Source organism: Quercus suber, unplaced genomic scaffold, assembly GCF_002906115.3.
Source record: "Quercus suber isolate HL8 unplaced genomic scaffold, Cork oak 2.0 scaffold_171, whole genome shotgun sequence".
Classification (NCBI taxonomy): Eukaryota; Viridiplantae; Streptophyta; class Magnoliopsida; order Fagales; family Fagaceae; genus Quercus; species Quercus suber.
Window position 1 is genome coordinate 865,963 of NW_027069631.1, and position 23,977 is coordinate 889,939.

A 23,977-nucleotide genomic window follows, 5' to 3' on the forward strand; every position below is an offset into this window, starting at 1 on the left:
AGAAAAGGAAAGACGTGTATCAATTGACTTGGAACATGACAACTCAAACCAACCTAATCATATTGGCTACTTGTTTGGAGTAATTTATTTAATTAACTCATTTATTTATGGTAGCTTTGTAGACCTTTTAGTGGAGGTCATGAATTTCAAACCTTGAAATGAGCAAACCATGTGTGTGGCCAATATAAATAGATGGTCATATGAATTTGAAGGTTCCATGACTTCTAAAATATATAAATATCAGAGTGGCTCTCCAAATTCTTGCAACTATAATTAGTTTTATAAACGTAGTTTTCAACATCAATCACCAGTGCTCTAAGGAGACAAGAGCTGAGGAGCTAGCTTGACTGCCATGTGACCAGAACATGCAGCCAGCCAACAGCTATGCACTAATTTAATTAGTCTTTTTTTTTTTTTTTTTTTTTTGAGATTATGCGGCTATTGTATTATTTTTTTCTCAAATCATGAAACCACGACAATGGAAAATAGTTACGAATTTACTTTGATTTATGCTATTATAACTTTTACGTGTAAGTTTGGTTTAATTTCAAAAGTTTATAGGTGAAGTTTCCAAACAAACTGACTAAAAGATGTGATAAGCTCAACAAATTTTTAGAGAGAGAGAGAGAGAGAGAGTACTAGTTACCGAAAGTTGAAGAAACCTTAATTAAGGTCTGAAGAGTCAGAGTAATTGTTGCTCAAAGTTGAAGAAACCTTAATTAAGGTGTGAAGTCTTACATAATAACTCTATCTAATCAATAATATTTAAGCAAGTACATAAATAAATAATACAAAAATTAATTATCTTTATTTTAAATTACATGGTATATCTAAGTCTAAGAATAAAACCCTTATTTGTTTTCCCATTATTACTAGATAACTGTTATAATTTTATAAATGTCCAATTAATTCAAGTAATTGGTATCCAACTATCTACAACTTATCACTAGTGAAATTATGATTCTATTTAAATAAATATAACCTTATACTTTCTTATATAAATTATGTACTTTAAATTATAATTTTATTTATAGATATATGAAATATTTAACTGAAATATAGGATGTTAATTATAAGTCTAGCTACTTTGACAAATTGCCATTTCATACAAATAAGATTTTTTTAACATATATATATATATATATTTAAAGATTTTGTTATTATTATTTTTTTTTTCTTGTTACAAATAAGATTTTTTTAACATATATATATATATATATATATTTAAAGATTTTGTTATTATTATTTTTTTTTTCTTGGGGTAATGGATTAATGACTCATGAGTGTAATGTTTTTCATGGTTCCTTTCAATGAAAGTTAACGATCTTTCCAAAAAAAAAAAAAAAAACTTCTAGAAGAGTCTAGCTAATCTGATTATAATTAGAGCAATGAGTTAAGAGGAGAAAAGGATCACCACTAATATTGTGTAGTCCAAGTGTCCAACCATTATTGGACAAAAGTTTTTGAATGTTAGAACTTTGATAATTGACTCATAGATTAGTCAAAATCGACTTTACCAGAATATGCTAGCTAGGTACTGTGGTCACTCACACGTCACACCTTTCCTAGACCAAAAGCATGTTAAGGAATCACTTTATATTGAAAGAAAAGACTAAAGAGTCCAAACATAATGACCATCGAATTCCAAAAAAATAAATAAATAAAGAATTTCCAATTCAGGCAAAGTTGGTGAAGTAATAACGCAGCCTGTTGCACTCTCTATTTTCAAGGGAGAAGTGTAATTTCCTTCATTTTCGAATGTATACATACATATCTCTCTCTCTCTCTCTCTCTCTCTCTCTCTATATATATATATATATTAATGATGTCGAAAATCGTCAGTAAGCTGCACAACTCTCATGTGCTTACAACACAGAAAAAGAAGAAGATTTTACAAAAAATACCAGTGTAATCCTCTAAAGGTTAAATTAGAGAGTTCTTCACAATTCTAGAGTACCAGAACTGAAGTAAATTATGCGTATCTTGCTTTTGAGGGCTTGGGGTTTTTATAGTAGTATGGAGCCGACTCCTGTTTCTTGGGTAAAAAATCTTTCCTTCTGAAAAAAATCCTTATTAACATACGTATTTTGCGGGATTTTTCCCATATAGAGACTCCATTGACCAGGGGCTATCGTAGAGTGCAAAATATTTCCATTTAGGATTTCTTGGAGTTTACTTAAGCCATGTAGGTGCCACGTGGCCTCGATATCTGTCGGCCTAGGGCCCATGTACCTAGAACCCATCCATATGGGAGGATCATCCGTCTACTATAGGGGATCATTTATCATGTGATCTTTCCGTCCAGTACCTGAAGTCGCCGTCTTATTTTGATAACCCATTAATTCAGTACCATTAGGTATATTTGAATGGGTCCATCAACCTTAATTTTTATCCTCTTCATATATATATATATATATATCTGTGTGTGTGTATTAAGAATTAAAATGAACGAAAAAATTAATATATTGTACTTTATGCATACTTGTAATTTATCTATAAACTTACTATTGTAACACTATGCCAAGAGTCTGGTAGGTATTAGTTGGAATATCTTGGTGCTTCCAATAGAGATATTTGGATTCAATTCATTTCTCTGATTGTAATTATCAAATTATCAATTAAAAATAATTGTATTAAGGAGAGAAAATATCTATTTATTTTCTGCTTTAGTGTTCTGTCTCTCCTATTAAACACTTAATAATGAAATATATTATTTATTTTCTTTTTTTTTTCTTAGGTTAATTGTATTTCCACCCTTCCCTGGACTATGGTAGATTTGGTTGTTTCTACTAAACTTCAAAACTGAGTAATATATTTCATAATTACTGAGAGTACTAGTATTTGTGGTGCTAAAAAGTTATATTGCTATTTTTACCACCACTAAGAGCATCCACATTGGTGGAGCTATAAATTTAGTTATTTGGCATCACAAAAAGGGTACTTTATTTATTTTACATTTTCATTTTACAAAACATTCAACATCAGTGGTTTTATTTTAACTTTCAACACAATAAAATAAGGCGAAACTACAATGTTGGTCCATCAATTTTACCCTATGTGCATAATTGGTCTCTCAAGTTTAAAACGAGTACAATTAGTCTCTCAAGTTTTAAAACTAAGTTGTATTTGTCCTTTTACTAACTACTGTTAATGATGTTACTTACGTATTTAACGGAACAATGATTTAAATTTTTTTAATGATGTGGCATTTTTTATTAAAAATTATAAAATAAATTTACACAAACAATATTTACATCCCGGTATCAAATTAAAAAATATATATTTTTTACTAATTGTACAAAGTACTGGCCTACTGCCGATGGGATGCACTTTCAATCTTTTTTTTTTTTTTTTTTTTTTTTTTTTTTTTTTTTTGATGGGGATGCACTTTCATTCTAAGCCCAAGGAGGAGGCTCATCCAAATTTGGCCTAGCCCATGAAGGGATTTTACTTTCTTCTTCTTCTTCAGTCTTCTTGTTGCTTGACTCTTTAGAACTTTCAGTCAGAGCAACCACACAAAACTTACCACGTCGTGGGTTTCTTTTTGCTTGGGATAGGATTGATCTCGGGTACAATGAATTTTCTACTCTGAGAGAGAGACTATTATCATGTAGTACTAGTATTCGATTTGAACACAACAAGCTTGCTGCCATGCTTCTAACTTTTATATTGCATTGCATTGGACTTGGCCCTTTCTTTTGTTTTCGTAACTCAAAAGAATCAAGAGATAAGAGATCAATTGTATGTATGTATAGTGATAAATAAATAAATTAAACAAGGTAGGAAGGAAGGAAGGAAAGAGATATGATATCATATGAGACATTGAGGAGGAGGAGGACAGTGGAGAACCCGGCCTGTAAATATTGTTTGCTACGTAAGTAACACTACTAACGACAATTAGTAAAAGGACTAATACAAATTAGTTTTAAAACTTGAGGACTAATTGTGCTCACTTCAAAATTGATGGATCAATTGTGCACATAGGATAAACTTAAGGAATCAATATTGTAGTTTCACCATAAAATAATATAAACAACACAATAAAATAATATATCCACTACAATAAACAACCATCACAACCACTATTGTAGTGAGTTTGACCTTCTATTTTCTTCCGATTTGAACACACTAACACACAAATTTGCAAAAAAAATAAATTCACAAAATTTCAATTTGCGAAACCCATAAAACAACCCAACATATCAAAACTAAAAATTGAAGAGAGCTGAGAGTCATTAGCTGAAAAATAGCATGCAAGGGAGAAAAAGGCAAAAAAAAAAAAAAAAAAAAACAACAACAACAACAACAAAAAAAACAAAACAAAACAAAGAAGAAGAAGAAGAAGAAAACAATGTGTAAGAGAGAAAGAGGAAAAAAAGAAGATGAGCGTGCAGGGGAGAAAGAGAGTGTGGAAGTGTAATAAAATAATATTTTTTGTTTTAACTTTTTTGCTACAAAGCACAGATATAGATGGTTGTGCATTGTAGAAAGAAGCTAAAAAATTTTAGCTATGACACCACTATTGTAACATGTTTTTTTAGTATTTTTGGTATTAAAAATAGCAATATAGCTTTTTAGCACCACCAATACTAATGCTCTAAATACCAAAATGTAGCTACATTGGTGGAGCAAAAGCCATATTTTTTTGCTCCACAAGCTACTTTTAGGTGTGCATTGTAGCTCATATGTATATATATATATATATTAAATTGTTATATTCACACTATTTTTTAATTAAAAAAAAATCTCTTTTGGTTGTGTTCACACTACTTTTTAATGAATTTTTTATATTATTTTAATCAAATAGCTAAAAATATAGATCCATTGATGTTGGGTGTATTGTAAAGTGTGAAGGTAAAATAAATAAAATAACTTTTTATGGAGCCATATTGCTAAATTTATGGCTCCACTAATGTGGATGCTCACATTTTATCTCATGTCGTTGGAATTTCAGTCAAATTTAATATAAAAAAAAAAAATCAATTTCTTTTTGAAAAAAAAATATGTATGATAAAAATTTAAAATTTTTGTTAAATTTAATAGAAATTCTTTCAAAAGTGCAATTTATAAATTTGAAAAACAAACTTTTTTGTAAAGTTTAGAATGGCCATTGTAATAATTTAACAAAAATAGTATTTGTCACTTATAAGATGTAAATTGCACTTCTGTTAGAATAAAAATAGTATTTGGTCTCTAAACTTTACCAAAAATAGTATTTGTCACTTATAAGATGTAATGGTAGAACAAAGTTTCTCTCCAAACTAGTTTGGAAAGAAATCTTTCAAACTCTTCATATATTTTTATATTGAGTGTGAATTTTGAAAGTCTAACTGTTATATTGCATATTTTTAATATATCCTTCATGCGTAAAAAATTTCGAAAAGATTAAAAATCAATCGCTATGTTATCAAATAAAAGTTAAAATTTCAAGTTTTTATAATCTTAAATTATGTATAAAAAATAAGTTTATTGATCGAATAGTAAATGTTATTCGATTTGAAGGAAATTTGATATGCATGTTAAGAATATAAAAAACATTAGATTTAACGGTTAGATTTTTAAAATTCACACCCAAAAAAGAGATACATGAGAAGTTTGAAACAATTTTCTCCAAACTAGTTTAAAGAGAAACTTTATTTGTAATAGTATTTGTCACTTTTTTTTTTTTTTTTTTGATATGATTAGTATTTGTCACTTATAAATAGGCCATTGTAACTATACCATAATTAAAGAGAAAAGTGCAATTTACAATTCTTTTTTCTTTACATCTTTTTCTCCACACCTTTCTTTTAGTTTACTTAGGATTGAAGCCTCACCATAATGGCAATAGATTTGGCATTTTCAAAACATGGGCTTCATTGGGGTAATGGGAAGAGGCCCCTTTAGATGATAAACACAAAAATGCACAGACACAAGGCTTCATTACTGGGCCAATTAATCCAAAAACAGTCCTAAAGCCGTAATAAAATCTCGACCGTCCAACATGTAGTACTCAGTTTTCAATCGGGACCCACCTTAGATCAACAATCCAGATTTTTCCAAACTCTCACAGTCACAATAACATAGCATAACATAAACCCAGAGCTAAAACCCTACCAAAAGCCCATCTCAGTCTCTCTGTGTGCGCGACAGTGGGTGTAAATTCTCAGCAATGCATCGAATAGTTTCAAAATTAGCTTCATCGATCACTTCATCTACTTCAAGAAAAGTTGTAAGAAACTATTTTTGTTTGTGTTTTTTTTTACTATTAAAAGTCTCAACTTTACTGTAAAATTTGCTTAACCCTCCGTTTGGTTGCCGAGAAAGATTGGGAAATTTTCAATCTTTACTTCAATTTCCACTTGTTAACGTGAATTTAGGAAATGGGTTTTGATTACTTTTTCGTTTTTCCATCACATTTTTCTCAGCAACCAAACGTGGCAATATATGCACTTTTTGAAATTCTATAGACTCCCACTGTTGCTTTTTTGGGTTATTCAAGGGATTTTGCTTGATGGGCATGGATTAATTTGTGATGTAAATGTTTTTTGGTTGGTGATTTGCATTGGAAAGGTGTGTAGCAGAGTTGTCTGCAATAGAAATTATGGTGCCAAGGCTATTAATTTCGGGGTTGGGGCTCGGGCCGCAATGCTGCAAGGCGTGTCTGAGGTTGCAGAAGCTGTAAAAGTCACAATGGGACCAAAGGTATTGGCCTATGTTCTATAATTTTATGTAGTTTGTGATTTCTAGATTTTGTTGGACACTCGTTAGTGTAGGCAGCAACAATGGCACTAAGCCAATAGCTTGTTTTATATATTCAGTATAATATCCATATGTGGATGGAGCTTATTTTATATATATATATATATATATATATAAATTTTTTTTTTTTGATAGGTATGATTTTGACTTATGGCATCCGCTCCATGATGATGATGATTTTCTTCGTCATTAAGCCAAGACACCAAATGGTTTTTGGTGTAGGCGGGGTTTGAAATTGAACTCCTTATCTCTCATTCGACAATAGGAGATTTTACCAATTGAGCTAATTGGAACTCATATATCTCTTTATTTTACTCCTTTATACTTTCAAATGAAGTTTGATGGAGCATTGTGGAAAAAGAAGGCTATTTTTTTTTTTTTTTGGGGGGGGGGGGAATTAGCCATTTCTTTTTGTAGGCTCAAATTGATTCCTTTAAAACGCTCATTTGATGTTATAATACGTGATTTTCTAGTATTTCTTTGAAATTATGCAATAATAGTGAAAGAGAAATCTCAATTGATTATTGTTTTTCTTTGAATGAATTAATTATGATGGCACACTCATTTATCTTGTTAAGAACTCTCCAAAATTTTGGAAACTAGGCTTTTAGAAAAAAGCACATTCACTAGCTAATGAGCTCTAGGTCAAATAGCTCTTCCTCCTTCCACAATAATGGGATGAGTTTAACAGAACAAGAAGACAACCTTATGGATTCAGAGGCTTATTAACTTCATTAGCCAATAAAAATAAAGATGCTTATGCCCTTTTTTTTATGTGTAAAATTTTTATTTGTGATCCTTATACTCTCTTTTGATAATCTAGCATGTGTCTCAAGTTGCCAAATTTAATGAAGGTAAGAATAGCTCATAAATAGTTAAAGTGTGCTCTCATCACAACTTTTCCCTTTTTCTTAATTCTTTGGTTGCTTGATTCAGGGCCGCAATGTGATAATTGAGCGAAGTCATAAGGATCCTCAAGTCACAAAGGATGGTGTTACTGTTGCCAAAAGTATCAGCTTCAAGGAAAAAGCCAAAAATGTTGGTGCAGATCTTGTAAAGCAGGTTGCAATTGCTACTAACACTGCTGCTGGAGATGGTAAACTCGTTGTTTTCTCTTGTTTATGTGCCTGAAAGAATATAATAGTTTGTCATGGATTTATAAACATACTGTGGATACTTAGGCTTTGAGTCGGGTTTATTTAATTTTTATTATTGATTAAGAGTTAGTTTACTGCTCTTAAGACTGCAGTGATAAATGCAATGAAGTATCAATTAGACATGTACGTTGAAGGTACTTCTTTTGGAGCTAAAAAAGAAAGAAAGAAAGAAAATGCTCCAGGCAGCTCTCAACTCTCAGCTTCTTAGGATTGCATTTCGTTTTGATTTGAATCCTTAGAATAATGTAGTTTATTTCTACCTGATGTTATGTACATAAGTGAGCCAATCAGCTCTAACTCAAATGACACTTCTTCCTTCCATAAGAATGGGTGGAGGGTGAGGTTGTAGGATCAAAATCCACCGGGTGTGTGTCCAACATACGAATAGAAAGAAGTTCATAAGTGATGTTGAAGGGTTGTTACTACTCTTTTTCATCAATGTACAGGAAGATATCTTCTACTTAGTTTCAATCTGATTCTTATCTGTTTGCAGGTACTACTTGTGCAACTGTCCTAACTCAGGCAATACTCATGGAAGGTTGCAAGTCAGTAGCTGCCGGTGTGAATGTGATGGATTTGCGGAGTGGTATTAATATGGCAGTCGATGCTGTTTTATCTGATCTGAAAAGCAAGGCATTGATGATAAGCACATCAGAAGAAATTAAACAGGTGATGGACTTCTTAGAGAGTAATCTCTCATTTTGGATTTGTTTGGTAGGAAAGGTTGTATTATGTTATATTTTCTTGAACCATCTTGCTATTATGATCCTACAAGTGGGATTTATTTTATACTTTAGTTGGAAAGAAAATCTGTGTGGTACTTTTAAGGGATGGGAAAATGACTTCTTGCAAACTTAGTTCTGAGAAATTTTTGCATTCATGTGGGGTTTTAAATCTTTCTAATAAGTGTTCATGAATATCATTGGTGTTTGTACCATGCACAATGTTGATTTCTCTTGCTAAATTTACATTTGATATGTATTTTACTACTTTATATATGATCTCTTGTTCTAACGTTTGTTTATCAATTTATAAATATGTTAGGTTGCAACTATTTCAGCAAATGGAGAAAGTGAGATTGGAGATCTTATAGCTAGAGCAATGGAGAAAGTTGGAAAGGAAGGAGTCATTACTGTTGCTGTGAGCATCTTTTTTGTTTCTTTTAGTGTTTATGATAGTTAAATTTGATACAGTTCGATATTGCTTATTTATGATTCAAAATTTGTAGGATGGGAATACGATGGATAATGAGTTAGAAGTGGTGGAAGGAATGAAGCTAGCCAGAGGCTACATATCTCCTTATTTTGTTACTGATCATAAGACCCAGAAATGTGTAAGTTTGGATCTTTATTGTTGTTTCTGGTATATTTGTACTTCAAACAGGACTTAGTGCTAGAATTAAGTCACTAGTAATAAGAATGTGCTGCTGCTTCCCCCAACACACACCAACACCCCCCCCCCTCTCTCTATTGTATATGTATTAGACTTTTTTACCCTGAGCAGATGGGGTGCAAATGTTTCAATTTCTCGTGCATGTCCTTAGACCTTTTTCTAATCAGCAAATACATTTCCTTATTTTTTTTCATAGGTAATAAGAGTAATATCAATCATGAAGAAAAAAAAACAAAGAAAGAAAATACAGGGTGTTCATGATGGTGAACAAAAGCAAAAACAACAAACATGTCCTTATATCATTGCAAGACATAAAGTCAGCTTGCATATATCCGTCTTGACATGAAGTTTTTGCTATTTCTATTCCATGTTGTCAGTTAGTACTTTGGTGGCCCTCTGATCTTTGTGTTTGTCACGTTTCAGAGGCCACTCAAATTTAAATTTTATGTGTGTGTGTGTGTGTGTGTGTGTGTGTAATTTATGGATATTGGCATACTTCCTATTTTTGAATTTCTTTCTCCACACCCTTTACTTTTCTTTTTTTTTTTTTTTTGGTTTGGGGGTGGGGGGGGGGGGGGGGGGGGGGTTGTGGAGGGTTGTTGCACCAGTTGTATGGTTGACATGGAAGCTTTTTCTCTGATGTGTGACCTAAAATTTGTTTCTTCATATTCATAGGAACTAGAGAACCCCCTGATCCTCATTTATGACAAGAAAATTTCAGACATGAATTCACTTGTTAGAATATTGGAGCTAGCAGTACAGGTAATTAACCTTTTCCTGAGGGGCTATTTTCATAGGCAATGGTGAATGATCAAGTGAACTTACAGAAAATGTTCTTGTTCTTGCTTCTGCTGCTATTCAATTCTTAACAGAAAAAAAGGGCACTACTTGTTGTGGCTGAGGATGTTGAAAGTGATGCACTTTCTATGCTTGTACTCAATAAGCATCATGCTGGGCTTAAGGTGATTACTTGGCTTTACTTGGAAGTTACTTTAAAATGTGTAACGTGTAAGATAGTACAGGTTATATTATATGACTTGTATATGTATATCTTGTATGTATGTATGTATGTATGTATGAAATATATATATATATATATTGATAAGTGTATATCTTGTATATATTAATGAATTGCAATAATATTGAAATCCTTATGATATAGATATGTTTGTATTTCTAGTAATTCATACATCCTTGGACATCAAAATATTTTTCTCAAGAGGGCCACATGATTATTGGTAGCAATATGATGTTCCAAAGTTGTGTGCTCTTCATGCTTGAGCTATATAGATAGTTGAAGTACATGAAGGCCCTTTGACAAGAAGCAATATCAAAACTGAAACATCTGGGGGGAAGAGCTACATTATTGCATCCACACAAACAAATGGAGTGCCCAAGAAGTTAAAGAGTTATTAATCAAGAGTTCTTGGTCTTGAGATCTTTCCACATGGAGTAAACAAAATAATGTATAGAATTCAAGCTCTAGAATAATTCTGGGCCTATCTTCGAAATTACATGTGACTCTAAAAATAATGCCAGACTTCTATCAAATGATACCTTTTTTAATATGTTGTGAATAGGTATTAACTTGCAACTTAGTCTGATGAATGCCTATACATATATACCTCTATATATCTGTAAATAATCCTATATTTGATTTTATAAGTTTTGGATAGTTGATTATATTATTTTTATTTATTGAAGTGCATTAGTTATCTGCTGTGTTAGGTGTATCTTTCTCTTTTATATTGACCATTTGTAAGGTCTGTTATCACTTCAATTGTAATTTAATTTCTTCATTATCCAGATGTTTTGACATTAACTCTGCTTGTTGTAGTGTCAACTTTCATAATTCACAAGTGTAAGTTCATGTGTTTAGGTTTGTGCAATCAAAGCTCCTGGTTTTGGGGAAAATAGAAGAGCAAACTTAGATGATCTTGCCATTCTTACCGGGGGAGAGGTTATGCAATCTTTTACTCCTAAATTAATTTCTAATATATATATGCACTTATAATATGCAGAACTTTTTTTTTTCCCTTTTTTTTTTTATTTTTATTTTTATGCTAAGACCTTTATTGTACAGGTTATCACTGAAGACCGTGGTTTAACACTTGACAGAGTGCAATTTGAAATGCTTGGAACTGCAAAAAAGGTTTATGTTTTTTAGCAGAGTGTGCTACAGTGCTATAATTGAATTTCTTTGGGACATGACTAACTTCAAAAAATAAAATAAAATAACAGGTGTCTGTCTCTCTTGATGACACAATAATTCTACATGGGGGTGGGGATAAGAAGCTGATTGAAGAAAGATGTGCAGAGGTATGCGGTTGGCTTTTCTCTTTAATTCCTTATTTATTTTCAAAATTTTTATTCAGTGTGCTATTCACTTGGATGAATTGTTTGCCAATTTTTTTGATCAATAATTTTGACACATTAGAAATGCACTTAGTGCTACATGCATGGGTGAAATCACAATTCTGATGACCTCCCTATGGTGGTATAAAGCTCTTACCTTTTTTTTTTTTTTGGTTGTCCCATTGGCTTTTTAGTTTTTATTTTTAATACTCAAATTCAACTCAACTTTACTCACAAAACTTCATTTTCAATTACATTGGTGGTAGTGGTTGCTTTCTTTTAAAGATGCAATTAGGGTTAACACCAACTGATGGTCTCTCTTTTCCCCATCTCTCTTCTTCAATCCCCCTCCCCCTAAACAAATTCTCTCATCATGGTGTGACTCCACTTTGTGGGTCCTCGAATGTGCTCATACCTTTTTACCATAGAATATAGGTTTTTTTCCTAAGTGTTTGCTTTTGAATAGAATTAGAAGAAGGCAACTCTGATAAAAACACTTTAACTTATGATCCTAGTAAAATTACCAATGTTTGCTTATTTCAATGTCAGATAAATACTTTTAAACTATTTCTGGTTCTTAAAAAGTCTGCAAGCAATCCCTATATGCCTTGTTGGGTTGGTGCTATCAAATAATTGCTGCTTCTTACAACTTTCTGTTGATGCATAATTGTCTATTGTTCCCTTGGGAATTTCCCAGTTTGTTTAATCCTTGCTATATGCAGTATCTCATCCTTCAGTCTCTGTTAAATGCCATCAAACTTTTGTTACTACTATTTTCCCCTTCAGAGGAAGCCCTAACTCAATCAGCATTTTCAGAATTGATCATCTGTATGAAAAGAGGACCCTTAAGGTGTTTTGTGATTAAATTTTTATAAAAAATTTCAGCAAGAGTTCCTGAGCTAATTTATACATTCTAAAACCAACTATAGTGAAGCATAGAAACATGAGAGGTGCTTACATTTATTCTTAACACCAGAAGCCTTACTCTTTTGGTAGTTGGGAAGGAAATTATTCAGATTTTGAAGATTCAAATTTGATTGCCTCAATCTGGACTCTAGATATTAAAAAAAGGAATGAACGGAAGATTCATAACATTTACTGATGCTAATGATGTTCCACAGCTGAGGACAGCAATGGAGAAGAGTGATGCCGTGTTTGACAAGGAGAAAGCACAGGAAAGGCTATCAAAGCTGTCTGGTGGTGTGGCTGTTTTCAAGGTATGCTGTTCACTTGTCTGAATTCCTGCAGTGTGGGTGAGTGATTGCCTTGACATGCATCCATTTTCTGTCAGGTTGGAGGGTCTAGTGAGGCAGAAGTTGAGGAAAGGAAGGATAGGGTCACTGATGCTTTAAATGCTACAAGAGCAGCTGTGGAAGAGGGTATTGTGCCAGGTAACCAGATTTTTGACATTCCTCTAGGTTATATATATCCACAGCACATCAAGAACAATCATAACTTGCTTGCCCTTATTAGGTGGTGGTGTTGCTCTTTTGTATGCTGCAAAAGGTTTGGAAAGCCTTCCAACGGTAAATGAAGACCAGAAAACAGGCATAAAGATAATCCAGAATGCTCTAAAGGTTTTATTTGTTGAATTTTCTCAGCCAGCATCTACCCTGGTGTTTATTTGCAGTTAAATACTGACAGTGAGCATTTTGATTTGCTTTAGGCGCCTGCATTCACAATAGCCTCAAATGCTGGTTTTGATGGTGCACTGGTTATTGGCAAATTGTTGGAACAAGATAATCATAATTTGGGTTTTGATGCTGCTAAAGGTTTGTTCTTTTATTTGTTACAAGAATTACCATTGTAGCCAACTTTACAATTTCTTTCCGTTGCTAGGTCTTAGACTATTGGGCTTGAATCATTTGCAAATCTGTCTTCTGTGGTATTTTTGGTCTATGGTAAAGCAAAATAGTGTAGGAAATTTCATGTTATCTGAGTTGGAACTTTTTCTGTCCAATAAAATGTACATGAAAATTTCTTTTTCTGTCCAGACTCTGAAGGAATGGGAAGCGTCCACAAAGCCTTGTACATTGTATACAACCTTTAAAAAAAAAATGGAAAACTTTCCTACATGTTTATATTGAGAATTCTTATGAAAGTTGAATTATCCAATTTATTGCAAGTGGATCTTGTTTCTCTTTCTTTTCTTCTCTAGTTTTTTCTATATTTGTCCATTCTAAATTTCTCAACACTTGGACTAATATCAAGTGATGATTGTTTAAAGCTGTTTATTTAATACTTTCCTGGCCACTTAATTAATAATAGTTCTTGTGCAAAACAGGTGTATATGTTGACATGGTGGAGGAGAGAATCATAGATCCTCTCAAAGTGGTTAGAACGGCTTTAGTTGATGCTGCCAGGTAAAGATCATAGTTGGTCAAGCAAAAAAATTATGCATATCTAATATGTTTCATACGTTAAACTAACCACCACCATGTGCTTCTGTGTTACAGTATCTCATTGCTACTGACAACAAGTGAGGCAACTGTATTTGATCATCCAAATGAGAAAAACAAATCTCCGAGCCGCATGCCAAATATGGATCAGATGTCCTATTAGAGGACCAATCTCAAAACCAGTTTTTAATTATTGCATATTTTTGTATCCATATTTGGGCCTTCTGTCATTCATTTGTTAAATCTGCCAAAATATGAATTTGGAAGCCCAAACCTTTCTTTTAGGAGCTTATACCCCATATAGAAAATGAGTTACTAAATCACGATACAAATTTTTTTTGAATGAAATTCTTATTTGCTGAATGATTTAGGGTACTTCCAACTGTGTAACAAGAACATTATTAGAATATGCTCAAAAAAAGACACGAACAGGGAAAAAAAGAAAGAAGGAATTGTGTTATGTTGAAGTTTATTATGACCAATTTTCGCACTTGCCCAAATAAAGGAATAAGCAGAGCATAATTGTGTGACCTTTTTAGATCTTTTTTATTTGTGGTGAATTTAAGATGGGGACCTGACACATTGAAGCAGGGCTTGGAATATGTAAATAATGCTCAAAATTTATCGTAAAATTAAAAATATTATTATGTCTCCACACTTTTTGTGAAAAATGCTCAAGATAAATTTTATTTTACTAAAGCAAATACAGATATTCTGTAGAGCAAATTAAACTATCTTAAAAGTTAAATGGCAAAATTATCCGATTTTTGTTGCTAGAAAAAGAGAAAATAAAATAATTCTGGGTTCCAGTTCAATAGGAAAGTTCTTAAAAAAATAAGCATACAAGCTGGCCCAATGAACATGGAATGTACAATTGCAAGGATCCTATGGATTCGTTCTCCTTGGTCACTTAAATTTGAGGGAATGAATATTTTTGCCATTTTTTAGTGGTTAAGCTAATCATACAACTAGAAAAGAAGCTGAGAATTCCAAGAGAATGGAATGGTTGAGGAACTGGAACTTCACACTATTCACAACAACGGCCTGATATGGATGATAAGAAACAAACTCACGAAACGTCAACAAAGGGAAATTCTAGACCCCATTCCTTCAATTTCTCAAACTAAAAGATATACACTGATCATGTTTCTTTTGAGAATTTGTAGTTGGAGAAAAGTCGAGAAGCTGTGTATAGGATCCTCCACATCCCCCCAATGTAAAAGGTCAACTTCTAATTAGTTGTCAAAAGAGGAAAAAGTGTGCGTGGCAACTATTTGTAGGAATCACGTAAGTGAAACCATTTTTGTCTAAAGACAGGTTTTGCTCCTAGCATTTTTTAAAATAAGTTAAATGAGCTAATAGCTTAGTAACTCAACTGATTGCCACTTTTTAATATTTCCAACGAAAATATTCATAATTCAAATCTCTCACCCTTAACTATCGAATTATAAAATAAAATCACTCGAAAATGAGATACAAATTTTTTATTTGTGAAGAAGATGATATAAATGTGATCCTTCAATTATAGAGGTAAATCCCTTCTCCTTGTTGTTCCCTTCTTTTTCTCTTTGTTGAATAGAATCATTACTTAGTCAAAAAAAAAAAAAAATGTCCTCTATACTTGAACCCCCAATATATTCACATAGTATTGGATGACCTACCTTCTTCTTTCTTAAACCCTTCAAATTTTATTTGGAAAACAAAAATCTCTCAATAACTTTATTTTTAAAAGGAAGCCATATTCAAAGAAGTAAAAAAATTATTGGCTTTTGTCTACAATTGTTTGTTGTAAGAGCACAAGTTAAGATGCATTTAATATTTTGTAATTTATTTTTATTTTTATACATTTTTGAAAAAATTAAGTCAAATTGTATGCAAATTAAAAAAAAAAAAAAAACATATAACCTCAATGAATTTGTACATGCAAACCAATAAACTGGTGACAACTACATATAATTTATTTAAATTTTTTAAAAAGTATTACATTTTAATTCATAATTGATTATTTATTATTCCTTATTGTCCTAAGAATAATCATGAACAAATGTACTTGTAGGGACAAGGGCCCAAAATTGTATTTTGGGCATTGGGTTTTGTCCGAGGAAGTTGACTGGTTCGAGGACTGATAAACAATAGTGAGAATGTCAAGTTTAGAATCCCAGGAGTAAGATGTAAACGAAGAGAATGAGAAATGTAGTCCAAGGAGGCTCACTTCCTTGGATAAGCAAAACACAGATCAAATACCTGTCCTATCATTCAAGGTGACCTTCCAGGATGTTCTACTGACAGGGACGTATATTGTGAACGCATAAGAGGGATGAAAGCTCAGAAATTTCTAAAGAAAAGCTACTGCCACTACATTGAATGTTCTACAGTTAACTTTCTGGCCACATTTATGTGAAGAAGACCCTTGAACAGTGCTGCTTTGGCTATTCCAACTCACAGAGAGCTAGAGAGGATGTTTGATGGGACAAGCACTCAAGTCGTAGCTTGGATAATCAACAAATAGAGGGTCAAGATCATTAAGAGGGAGATATATAATGTAAGAGACTCTTGGAGGGAAAGAAATGGGGAAATCAAGAAAGAAACACTATAGCAATCTAAAAACCAGACTTATAACCATACTTAAGAGCATTATATAAGAACTAGTCTCCTCGGACTTTGCCGAGGACATTTTTCTTCTGTTTAAACTTGTTTATTTTCACTCTTTTGTCATCAAGCTTATCCAACTTGTTGTTTGATTAACTAAAACCTAGTTTTCGAACTCATTCTCTACAAATTTATTATTTCGGGCTTTTTAGGCCTAAGTCCATTCATACTTTGGGCTAGGAATTCAAATCTAATCCTTACAGTACCCTTATAGTCCTTTGATTTCTTGGGTAAAATTTCCTAACACCTCCCTTAAACTTTAGGCTACCAACCATTACACTCAAACTTTATTTTAACCAACTTACTCTACGAAGAAGTATAAACTTCACACATATGCCAAATTAGTTATAAAAAAGGAAAAAAAAAAAAAAAACTAATGCTACTCATGTGCCATGCATGTGGAAAACAAAATTAATAAAATCAAACCTTTGTCCTTGTATTTGTTGTAAATCTCAGATACATAGTGTGATTTGAGTCTTTAAACTTATGATGCACTGATACAGATACAAGTATGGGTATGGGTACGAAAATACAACATTTAAAAAAAAAATCTAAAATATGGTAATTAATTAATTAATATTTATTTTTAGCTATGTTTAAAAATTTTTATACATAATTTATGTTTATTTTAAGTTTTAAAATTAAGTAACAATCTATCACATTCTAATGTTTTTATTATCTAATGTTTCTTTTAATTTATATATATATATATATATATTTGAAACTTTGTTAGTTATTTGAGTCTCAATGCTTATTGCACACACCGTTTTTTTTTCCCAAAGTTTTAGGCTTTAGCACACATCTAGCGCCATTTGAAGCTCATTATTTTGACAACCCACCACACGAAAAAAACCTTGATTGATGTCAACGGATCTATTTATGAAAACCTCACCTTCATGCTTCATGCTTCCTGTCAGCGTTTCATATCCATCTCTTCACGTTTCTACAAAACCCACCTCTCTTTCCCACATGATCTCAGCCGTTCAATCTTAACACACACCCACAATACCCACACTCAATCCTTTGTCACCCACCATGATGAGCTTCTTAAATTCTTTGACCACCTTCTTCGACAATGCACCACGGTTCAACACTGCAAACGCGTTCACACCCAAGTTGTTGTCACTGGCACGAACAGGTCAGCCTTCTTGGCTGCCCGGCTTGTGTCGGTATATGGCCGTTTCGGGCTTGTTATTGATGCCCGGAAAGTGTTTGATGAAATTCCAGTTGAGGGTCTTTCAAACTTGTTATTGTGGAATTCAATTCTGAGAGCTAGTGTCTCAAATGGGTATTATGTGGAAGGCCTTAAAATTTATGATAAAATGCGAAAACTTGGGGTTTGTGCTGATGGATTCACTTTGCCTTTGGTAATAAAGGCATGTGCGTTTATGGGTGGTTTGAATTTGTGCAGGAATGTTCATACTCATGTTTTGCAAATGGGTTTTCAAAATCATCTTCATGTTGTGAATGAATTGGTTGGAATGTATGGGAAGCTTGGGCGAATGGAGAGTGCCCGCCAATTGTTCGATAGAATGACTGTTAGAAGCTATATTTCATGGAATACCTTAGTTTCAGGTTATGCCTTTAACTATGATTGCAATGGTGCATCTGAGATGTTTAGGCAGATGGAGTTGGAAGGATTGGAGCCAAACCCTGTCACATGGACATCTCTGTTTTCAAGTCATGCTAGATGTGGGATGAATGAAGAGACGGTAGAGTTGTTTGGTATGATGAGGAAGAGAGGAATTGGGGCAACTGCTGAAGCGCTTGCTGTTGTGTTATCTGTATGTGCTGCTTTGGTTGCAGTTGGAAGGGGCAAGGTCATTCATGGATATATTATAAAGGGTGGGTTTGAAAATTACTTGTTTGTGAAGAATGCACTAATATGTATGTATGGGAAGTGTGGAGATGTAAAATATGCACAGAATTTGTTTTTAGAGATGGAAACAAAGAATCTAGTGAGTTGGAATGCTTTGATAACATCATATGCTGAATCTGGATTATGCGATGAGGCATTTGCAATATTTTCCCAGCTAAAGACTCCAGGTGATTGTCCTATGATCAGACCTAATGTCATAAGTTGGAGCTCTGTTATTGATGGATTTGCTTCTAAGGGCCAATGGGAGGAGTCCCTGAAACTTTTTAGGCAAATGCAGCTTGCCAATGTCATGCCTAATTGCGTGACAATATCCAGTGTTTTATCAGTTTGTGCAGAGTTAGCAGCAGTGAATCTCGGCAGGGAAATACACAGTCATGTGGTTAGGGCTTTGATGGATAGCAACATTTTGGTTGGAAACGGCTTGATTAATATGTACACAAAGTGTGGAAGTTTCAAGGAAGCCCATTTGGTATTTGAGAAAAATGATAATAGAGATTTAATTTCATGGAACTCAATGATTGCAGGGTATGGGATGCATGGGCTTGGTGAAAAAGCTTTAGAAACTTTTGATCAGATGATTGAATCTGGATTAAAGCCAGACCATATCACCTTTGTTGCTGTTCTTTCTGCTTGTAGCCATGCTGGGCTTGTTGTGGAGGGTCGTAGGCTATTTAATGAAATGACTCAAGAGTTTAGGGTTGAACCCCAAATGGAGCACTATACTTGCATGGTCGATCTCCTTGGACGTGCTGGGTTTTTACAAGAAGCAAGTGACATTGTGAAAAGCATGCCAATGGAACCCAATGATTGTGTATGGGGTGCCCTTCTGAACTCTTGTAGGAAGTACAAGAATACAGATGTTGCTGAAGAGACTGCCTCCCATATTTTTAATATGAGCTCAGAAACAACTGGGAACTACATGCTGCTATCAAATATTTTTGCTGCAAGTGGGAAATGGGTGGACTCTGCAAGGATGAGGATCTCAGCAAAGACAAAGGGTTTAAAGAAAGTTCCTGGCCTGAGTTGGATTGAGGTTAAGAAAAAGTTTCATGTGTTCTCAGCAGGGAACACTTTGCAACTGGGGTTGGAGGAAGTTTATGGGACCCTTGAGGAATTGGCACTTCAAATGGAAAGTGAGTGCAGTTCAGTTCATAACAGCTTCTTTGAACAAAATGTTGATGAAGAAGAAACTTGTACTCGACTCAGAAACAAGGGAGAATCTGGAGAGTTTTTGAAGGCAACACAACCGTGATGGAGACTGAGGGAAGTGTACTTTGGTAAGCTCTTTCTTCCTTCTCGTTAGGGACCAAGAACCTGGCTCTATTGTTCCCTTTCTCTCTCTCTCTCTCCTTTCCAAATCTCACGGTTTTTTTTGTGTGCTATTGGGCAGATTTGGTCTTGGGGAGCAGATCTGTTAGGGTCCATCACAGTTTCTAACTTTTAGCTCCAGATTTTCACGGACCTAGCACTCCAAGGTACCGATTCTGCATTTTTTGCTTCATTATAGTCTTTAAACTTGCGTAATTTTGATGATTTTCTGGAGTAGTTGAGGTTTCGGGGTTCTGTAGTTCAGAATCCGGTTTAAGATTTCTGGGTTTTGGGGTTTTTGTTGTCTCTGAGTTCATATGGGTATCTTTTTAATGCAAAACTCCCCTTGTAATTCTCTTTATCCACTGATTTCCTCAGTTGGGTCATCTTGTTAGAATGTACTCATTTCCTCAATTTTCACAAGCTTTACAGTGCTATAGATGTAACAATGATTAAAAATAGACATCAATTCTTGAATCTATTGCTTCATTATGTTTCAGACATTATTGGCATGATTATGAGTGATGACAATGTTCTGGAATCCAAGTTGGATTCGATGAATGTGAGTTTATCTATTCCTTCAATCACTAAGATTTTTCACGTTTTGAATTATCCAGAAATTTTTAGACAATAAAACGGCAGACATATAATTATATATAATCTACTCCATAATGCAAAGAAAATTACATGATAAAAAAATGAACTTTTAGGTTCCTACACATTCTTTGCCAACAAAGTTTCAAGCTCTAACAGACAGTTACTAATATGAAAAGAGATAAATAATTCTTTTGCTTCTTAACTCTCACTAATATGAAAATTTAGCAGCCGTGAGTTGTGACACCTCTGCTTATTGATAAGAAAGAAACAAGCTGGACAACAGGTGCAAACAAGTTAATTGATAACCCAATTTGGAGAGCACATAATATCATGTAGGAAAGTTTTTATTCATCTGATAGAAAATACTGATGTTTTCCAACAGCAAAATCATTTACCAAACAATGAGCATCACTCAAAATGCTAATCTTCCCCAGCATTGCAGAAGTGTTAAGGAGACTGATGTGAGGAATTTGAACCTAATAGTTTCATGATAAGTATGTGACTCAATCTTCAAATTCTGTAGATAATAAATCAATTACAAAAATGAGGTTTTAATCGATTCATCTGGTGTATAGTGTCCTGAAACAATAATGAGGGGAGAAAATTTTCTATAGTATCGAATTTTTTATTTTTATTTTTAACTCTCATCAAGATGAAGTTTAGCAGTTATGAGTTGTGATACCTCTGCTTATTGAGAAGAAAGAAACAAGCTGGACAACAGATCCAAACAAGTGAATTGATAACCCAATTTAGAATGCACATGAAATCATATAGGAAAGATTTTATTCATTTGGTAGAAACTGATGTTTCCCAGCAACAAAATCATTTACCTCAAAATACTAATCCTTGCAAAATCTTTTGAAGATAAGTATAGTCTGGTGTGTAATATCCTCCTAACACAATCATGACGGGAGAAAATTTGTGAAGTCTCTCATTCTATTTATGGGGCTAAGAAATAAGTCTTAACACAAAACTAGCTGCAAAACCTAGCTTTTGCCACCACCTTTAACAATTGATGCCATGAGTGTTGAGTTTAGCCTATGATAGGAGAAGTTTATAAATTCCTTATTGGTAGACTATAGTTGAACCAGGAATTTATTTGTGTATTTGAACATCAATAGTTGGCTAAACATTTCCAATTGTTTCTTGATTGATGTGTCTGCTCTCAATTCTGTCATATTACTCTCTGTGTGGCATTTAGTTTTTTTACTACAATAAAGCTTTGGCTGATTTGTTGGACAAAACATATATAGGTGCAATACTGAAGAGAGGAATGAGAAATTTGAAGTGGCATTATGGAAAAAGTCAGGGTAGGAAGACTGGGGGAAATGCTGGTTGGCTTCCACCACAAGTTGCAAAAATACTCTTTAGAGGTGTTCCCTTTCCTACTGCTAGGTAATTTATAGAAACGATGGCTTTAAGCAGAGAAGTGAACAAAAAGAAAAGCTTTTAGAGTGATGGGTTCAGTGCATGAACTGGGGCTCTATAAGCAAATTCATTATATGGTCTCTTTTTAAGTCCTTGCTATGACATGAATTGAATTGAAGCTTTGTTTCCACTTTGTACTTTCTGGCGTATGTTATAAATAAGCAGGCGTGTTGTATTTGGCATACATGCAACTTTGGTGTATTGGTGCAGCCTGTCAACCAAAGCACCTCAACCTCAGCTTTGGAATATCAAAGTAGCCTTTCCACTTCCAGAAGTACTTTGAAGTTGGAAATTGGCTACATTCAGATACGAGATCATAATTTACTTTCATTCTGCTAATTAGATGGGGCTAGATAAAAATTACTGATAGGTGAGTGGAGCCACCAAAAAGAGAAAGGGCTACTATCAGGTTAGTGTTGCTAGAGTGAGCAATCATGAACGTTGGATGCAGAGCGTGGTGGTATGTTATGATCCTAGTGTTCCACATGGATTAAATCTAAGCTTAACTATGTGTTTATAAGCTCTTTGACACCCTCTTTTTACAAGCCTGTTTTTAAGGGTGAGTTTTATCCATGGGTTTGTAACAAGTGGTATCAGAACTGTCGATTTTGAGACGGGTGAATATGACTGATAAGAAATCTTGAAAGACTTACGAAAAATGGTGAATGAAGTTTCAGAGAAGGTCAAGCCTTTAGTTGAATATAAAAAAGCCATGAAAGAATAGCTTTCAAGATTGCAAACAAAAACTGCCTTTGATATTGAAGGTGCAAGCGAAATTAAAATTGGTCACTCGTTAAGCCAAGAGCATGAGGTGGGGGCTTTTGAACCATAAGGCTTTGCCATCTCTTGATGCATAGCAAACAAAGCTCGAAGCCATGTCAGATGTATGCAATGGGCAATTCTTTATCTCTTCGCAAGTATCCATCGAATTAGATGCTTGCTTTTCAGCATCTGATTCGATATGAGATCATCAAATAAAGTATATGAGATCATCAACTTTCTTTATTGCTCTAAAGCCAATCCTATCAAGCCTATTAAGTTCTATAGCCTATCATATCTATCAAGATTTGTATATAATTCCATTCATTGATAATTCCAACATGTGTTAATGTGATTAAGATGCTAGAAATTGTAACTAACTAACCAACTAACTAATTAAATGCAACATTACAACAATTATTATCTATATAGAGGTTCCTATCAATATCTTCTTAAATATTATCGGCTATTTGTAAAATATTTTGTACTATTTTTGGTTATAAAATCCATTCCATCCAACTCAGAAAATGATTGAAAATTTTTCCATAATACTTTCGCCTCTATCAACTTCTGGCAACTAATTAACCTATTGGAGCAAAAATTACAATAACATTCATTTTTTTTTTCTTTTTTCAAAATCTATGTACTAATCATATATGATTCCAAAGCATGACCTTTTGGAGAAACAATATTTCAAGAGAATTATCAGGCAAAAAGTCAAATGCATTATTAATTTTCTTAGAAGAAAAAAGAAAAGATAAGGACAGGTTCTTTAACCATTAGCCCATTTAAGCAATAACCTAAGGTCTCCAAATGGAAAAAAAGCCCCCTAAAATAGAATATATTATAATATTTATTTGTCTTATAATATTGCACAAAAATAATAATAAAAAAGTAAGGCCTCTCACTTAGGAACAAAAAAAGATAAGAAAAAAAACATCTTCTATTGGACAATAGAATGTCTTTCCTATCTATCTTACTATATAAAATTTTAATTAAGCCCAAAAATTTAATAAATAAAAATTATTTTAAAAATATTATTCACTTTTTGAGTGTTCAACATTTTAGTAATATGTTTTACTATTTTTGCGGTAGTTTATTAGTGTAAAAATTTTTAATCTTCCAAAAATTCTATTCTTCCTTCCTCTCTCTATCAAAATTAATTGTTTTATAGACAAATTATATTATTCAATAATTGAAGTCCAACATTGCTAAGAAAGATAATGACCATCTCGAAATATGATATTTATTCTAATATCGAACGTTTTGATAATTTTTTTAGAATCAAAAGTTTTAAAATACATTTTTATGAA

General features: G+C 33.2%; 2 protein-coding genes across 3 annotated transcripts; both read left to right on the forward strand.

Annotated features, from left to right (window-relative positions):
* Positions 1-6,054: 6,054 nt before the first annotated feature.
* On the forward strand, positions 6,055-14,407 carry LOC112040634 (chaperonin CPN60-like 2, mitochondrial). Its single transcript, XM_024073519.2, has 17 exons — positions 6,055-6,211; positions 6,553-6,684; positions 7,678-7,837; positions 8,392-8,567; positions 8,943-9,038; positions 9,127-9,231; positions 9,966-10,052; positions 10,163-10,252; positions 11,170-11,250; positions 11,374-11,442; positions 11,532-11,609; positions 12,767-12,862; positions 12,937-13,036; positions 13,119-13,222; positions 13,312-13,417; positions 13,930-14,008; positions 14,102-14,407. Exons 1-17 carry the CDS (start codon positions 6,152-6,154, stop codon positions 14,205-14,207), a joined length of 1,725 nt encoding a protein of 574 aa, XP_023929287.1. The 5' UTR covers positions 6,055-6,151; the 3' UTR covers positions 14,208-14,407.
* Positions 14,408-17,448: 3,041 nt separating this feature from the next.
* On the forward strand, positions 17,449-22,106 carry LOC112040658 (putative pentatricopeptide repeat-containing protein At1g17630). 2 transcript variants are annotated; one of them, XM_024073545.2, is made up of 4 exons: positions 17,449-19,849; positions 19,963-20,047; positions 20,381-20,442; positions 21,731-22,106. In XM_024073545.2, the coding sequence occupies exon 1, from the start codon at positions 17,590-17,592 to the stop codon at positions 19,822-19,824; it is 2,235 nt and encodes a 744-aa protein (XP_023929313.1). In that variant the 5' UTR covers positions 17,449-17,589; the 3' UTR covers positions 19,825-19,849; positions 19,963-20,047; positions 20,381-20,442; positions 21,731-22,106. The 2 variants fall into 2 exon arrangements, with proteins under 2 accessions (XP_023929313.1, XP_023929312.1); XM_024073544.2 differs by lacking the exon at positions 20,381-20,442.
* Positions 22,107-23,977: the final 1,871 nt, after the last annotated feature.

What these genes read in the sequence shown, in the direction of transcription:
- LOC112040634 (XM_024073519.2), top strand. Translation starts at nt 6,152, where the DNA reads ATGCATCGAATAGTTTCAAAATTAGCTTCATCGATCACTTCATCTACT. An exon ending in TTGAAGAAAGATGTGCAGAG is followed by an intron (nt 11,610 to 12,766) that starts GTATGCGGTTGG and finishes GATGTTCCACAG; the next exon opens with CTGAGGACAGCAATGGAGAA. An exon ending in TAATCCAGAATGCTCTAAAG is followed by an intron (nt 13,223 to 13,311) that starts GTTTTATTTGTT and finishes GATTTGCTTTAG; the next exon opens with GCGCCTGCATTCACAATAGC.
- LOC112040658 (XM_024073545.2), top strand. Translation starts at nt 17,590, where the DNA reads ATGCTTCATGCTTCCTGTCAGCGTTTCATATCCATCTCTTCACGTTTC.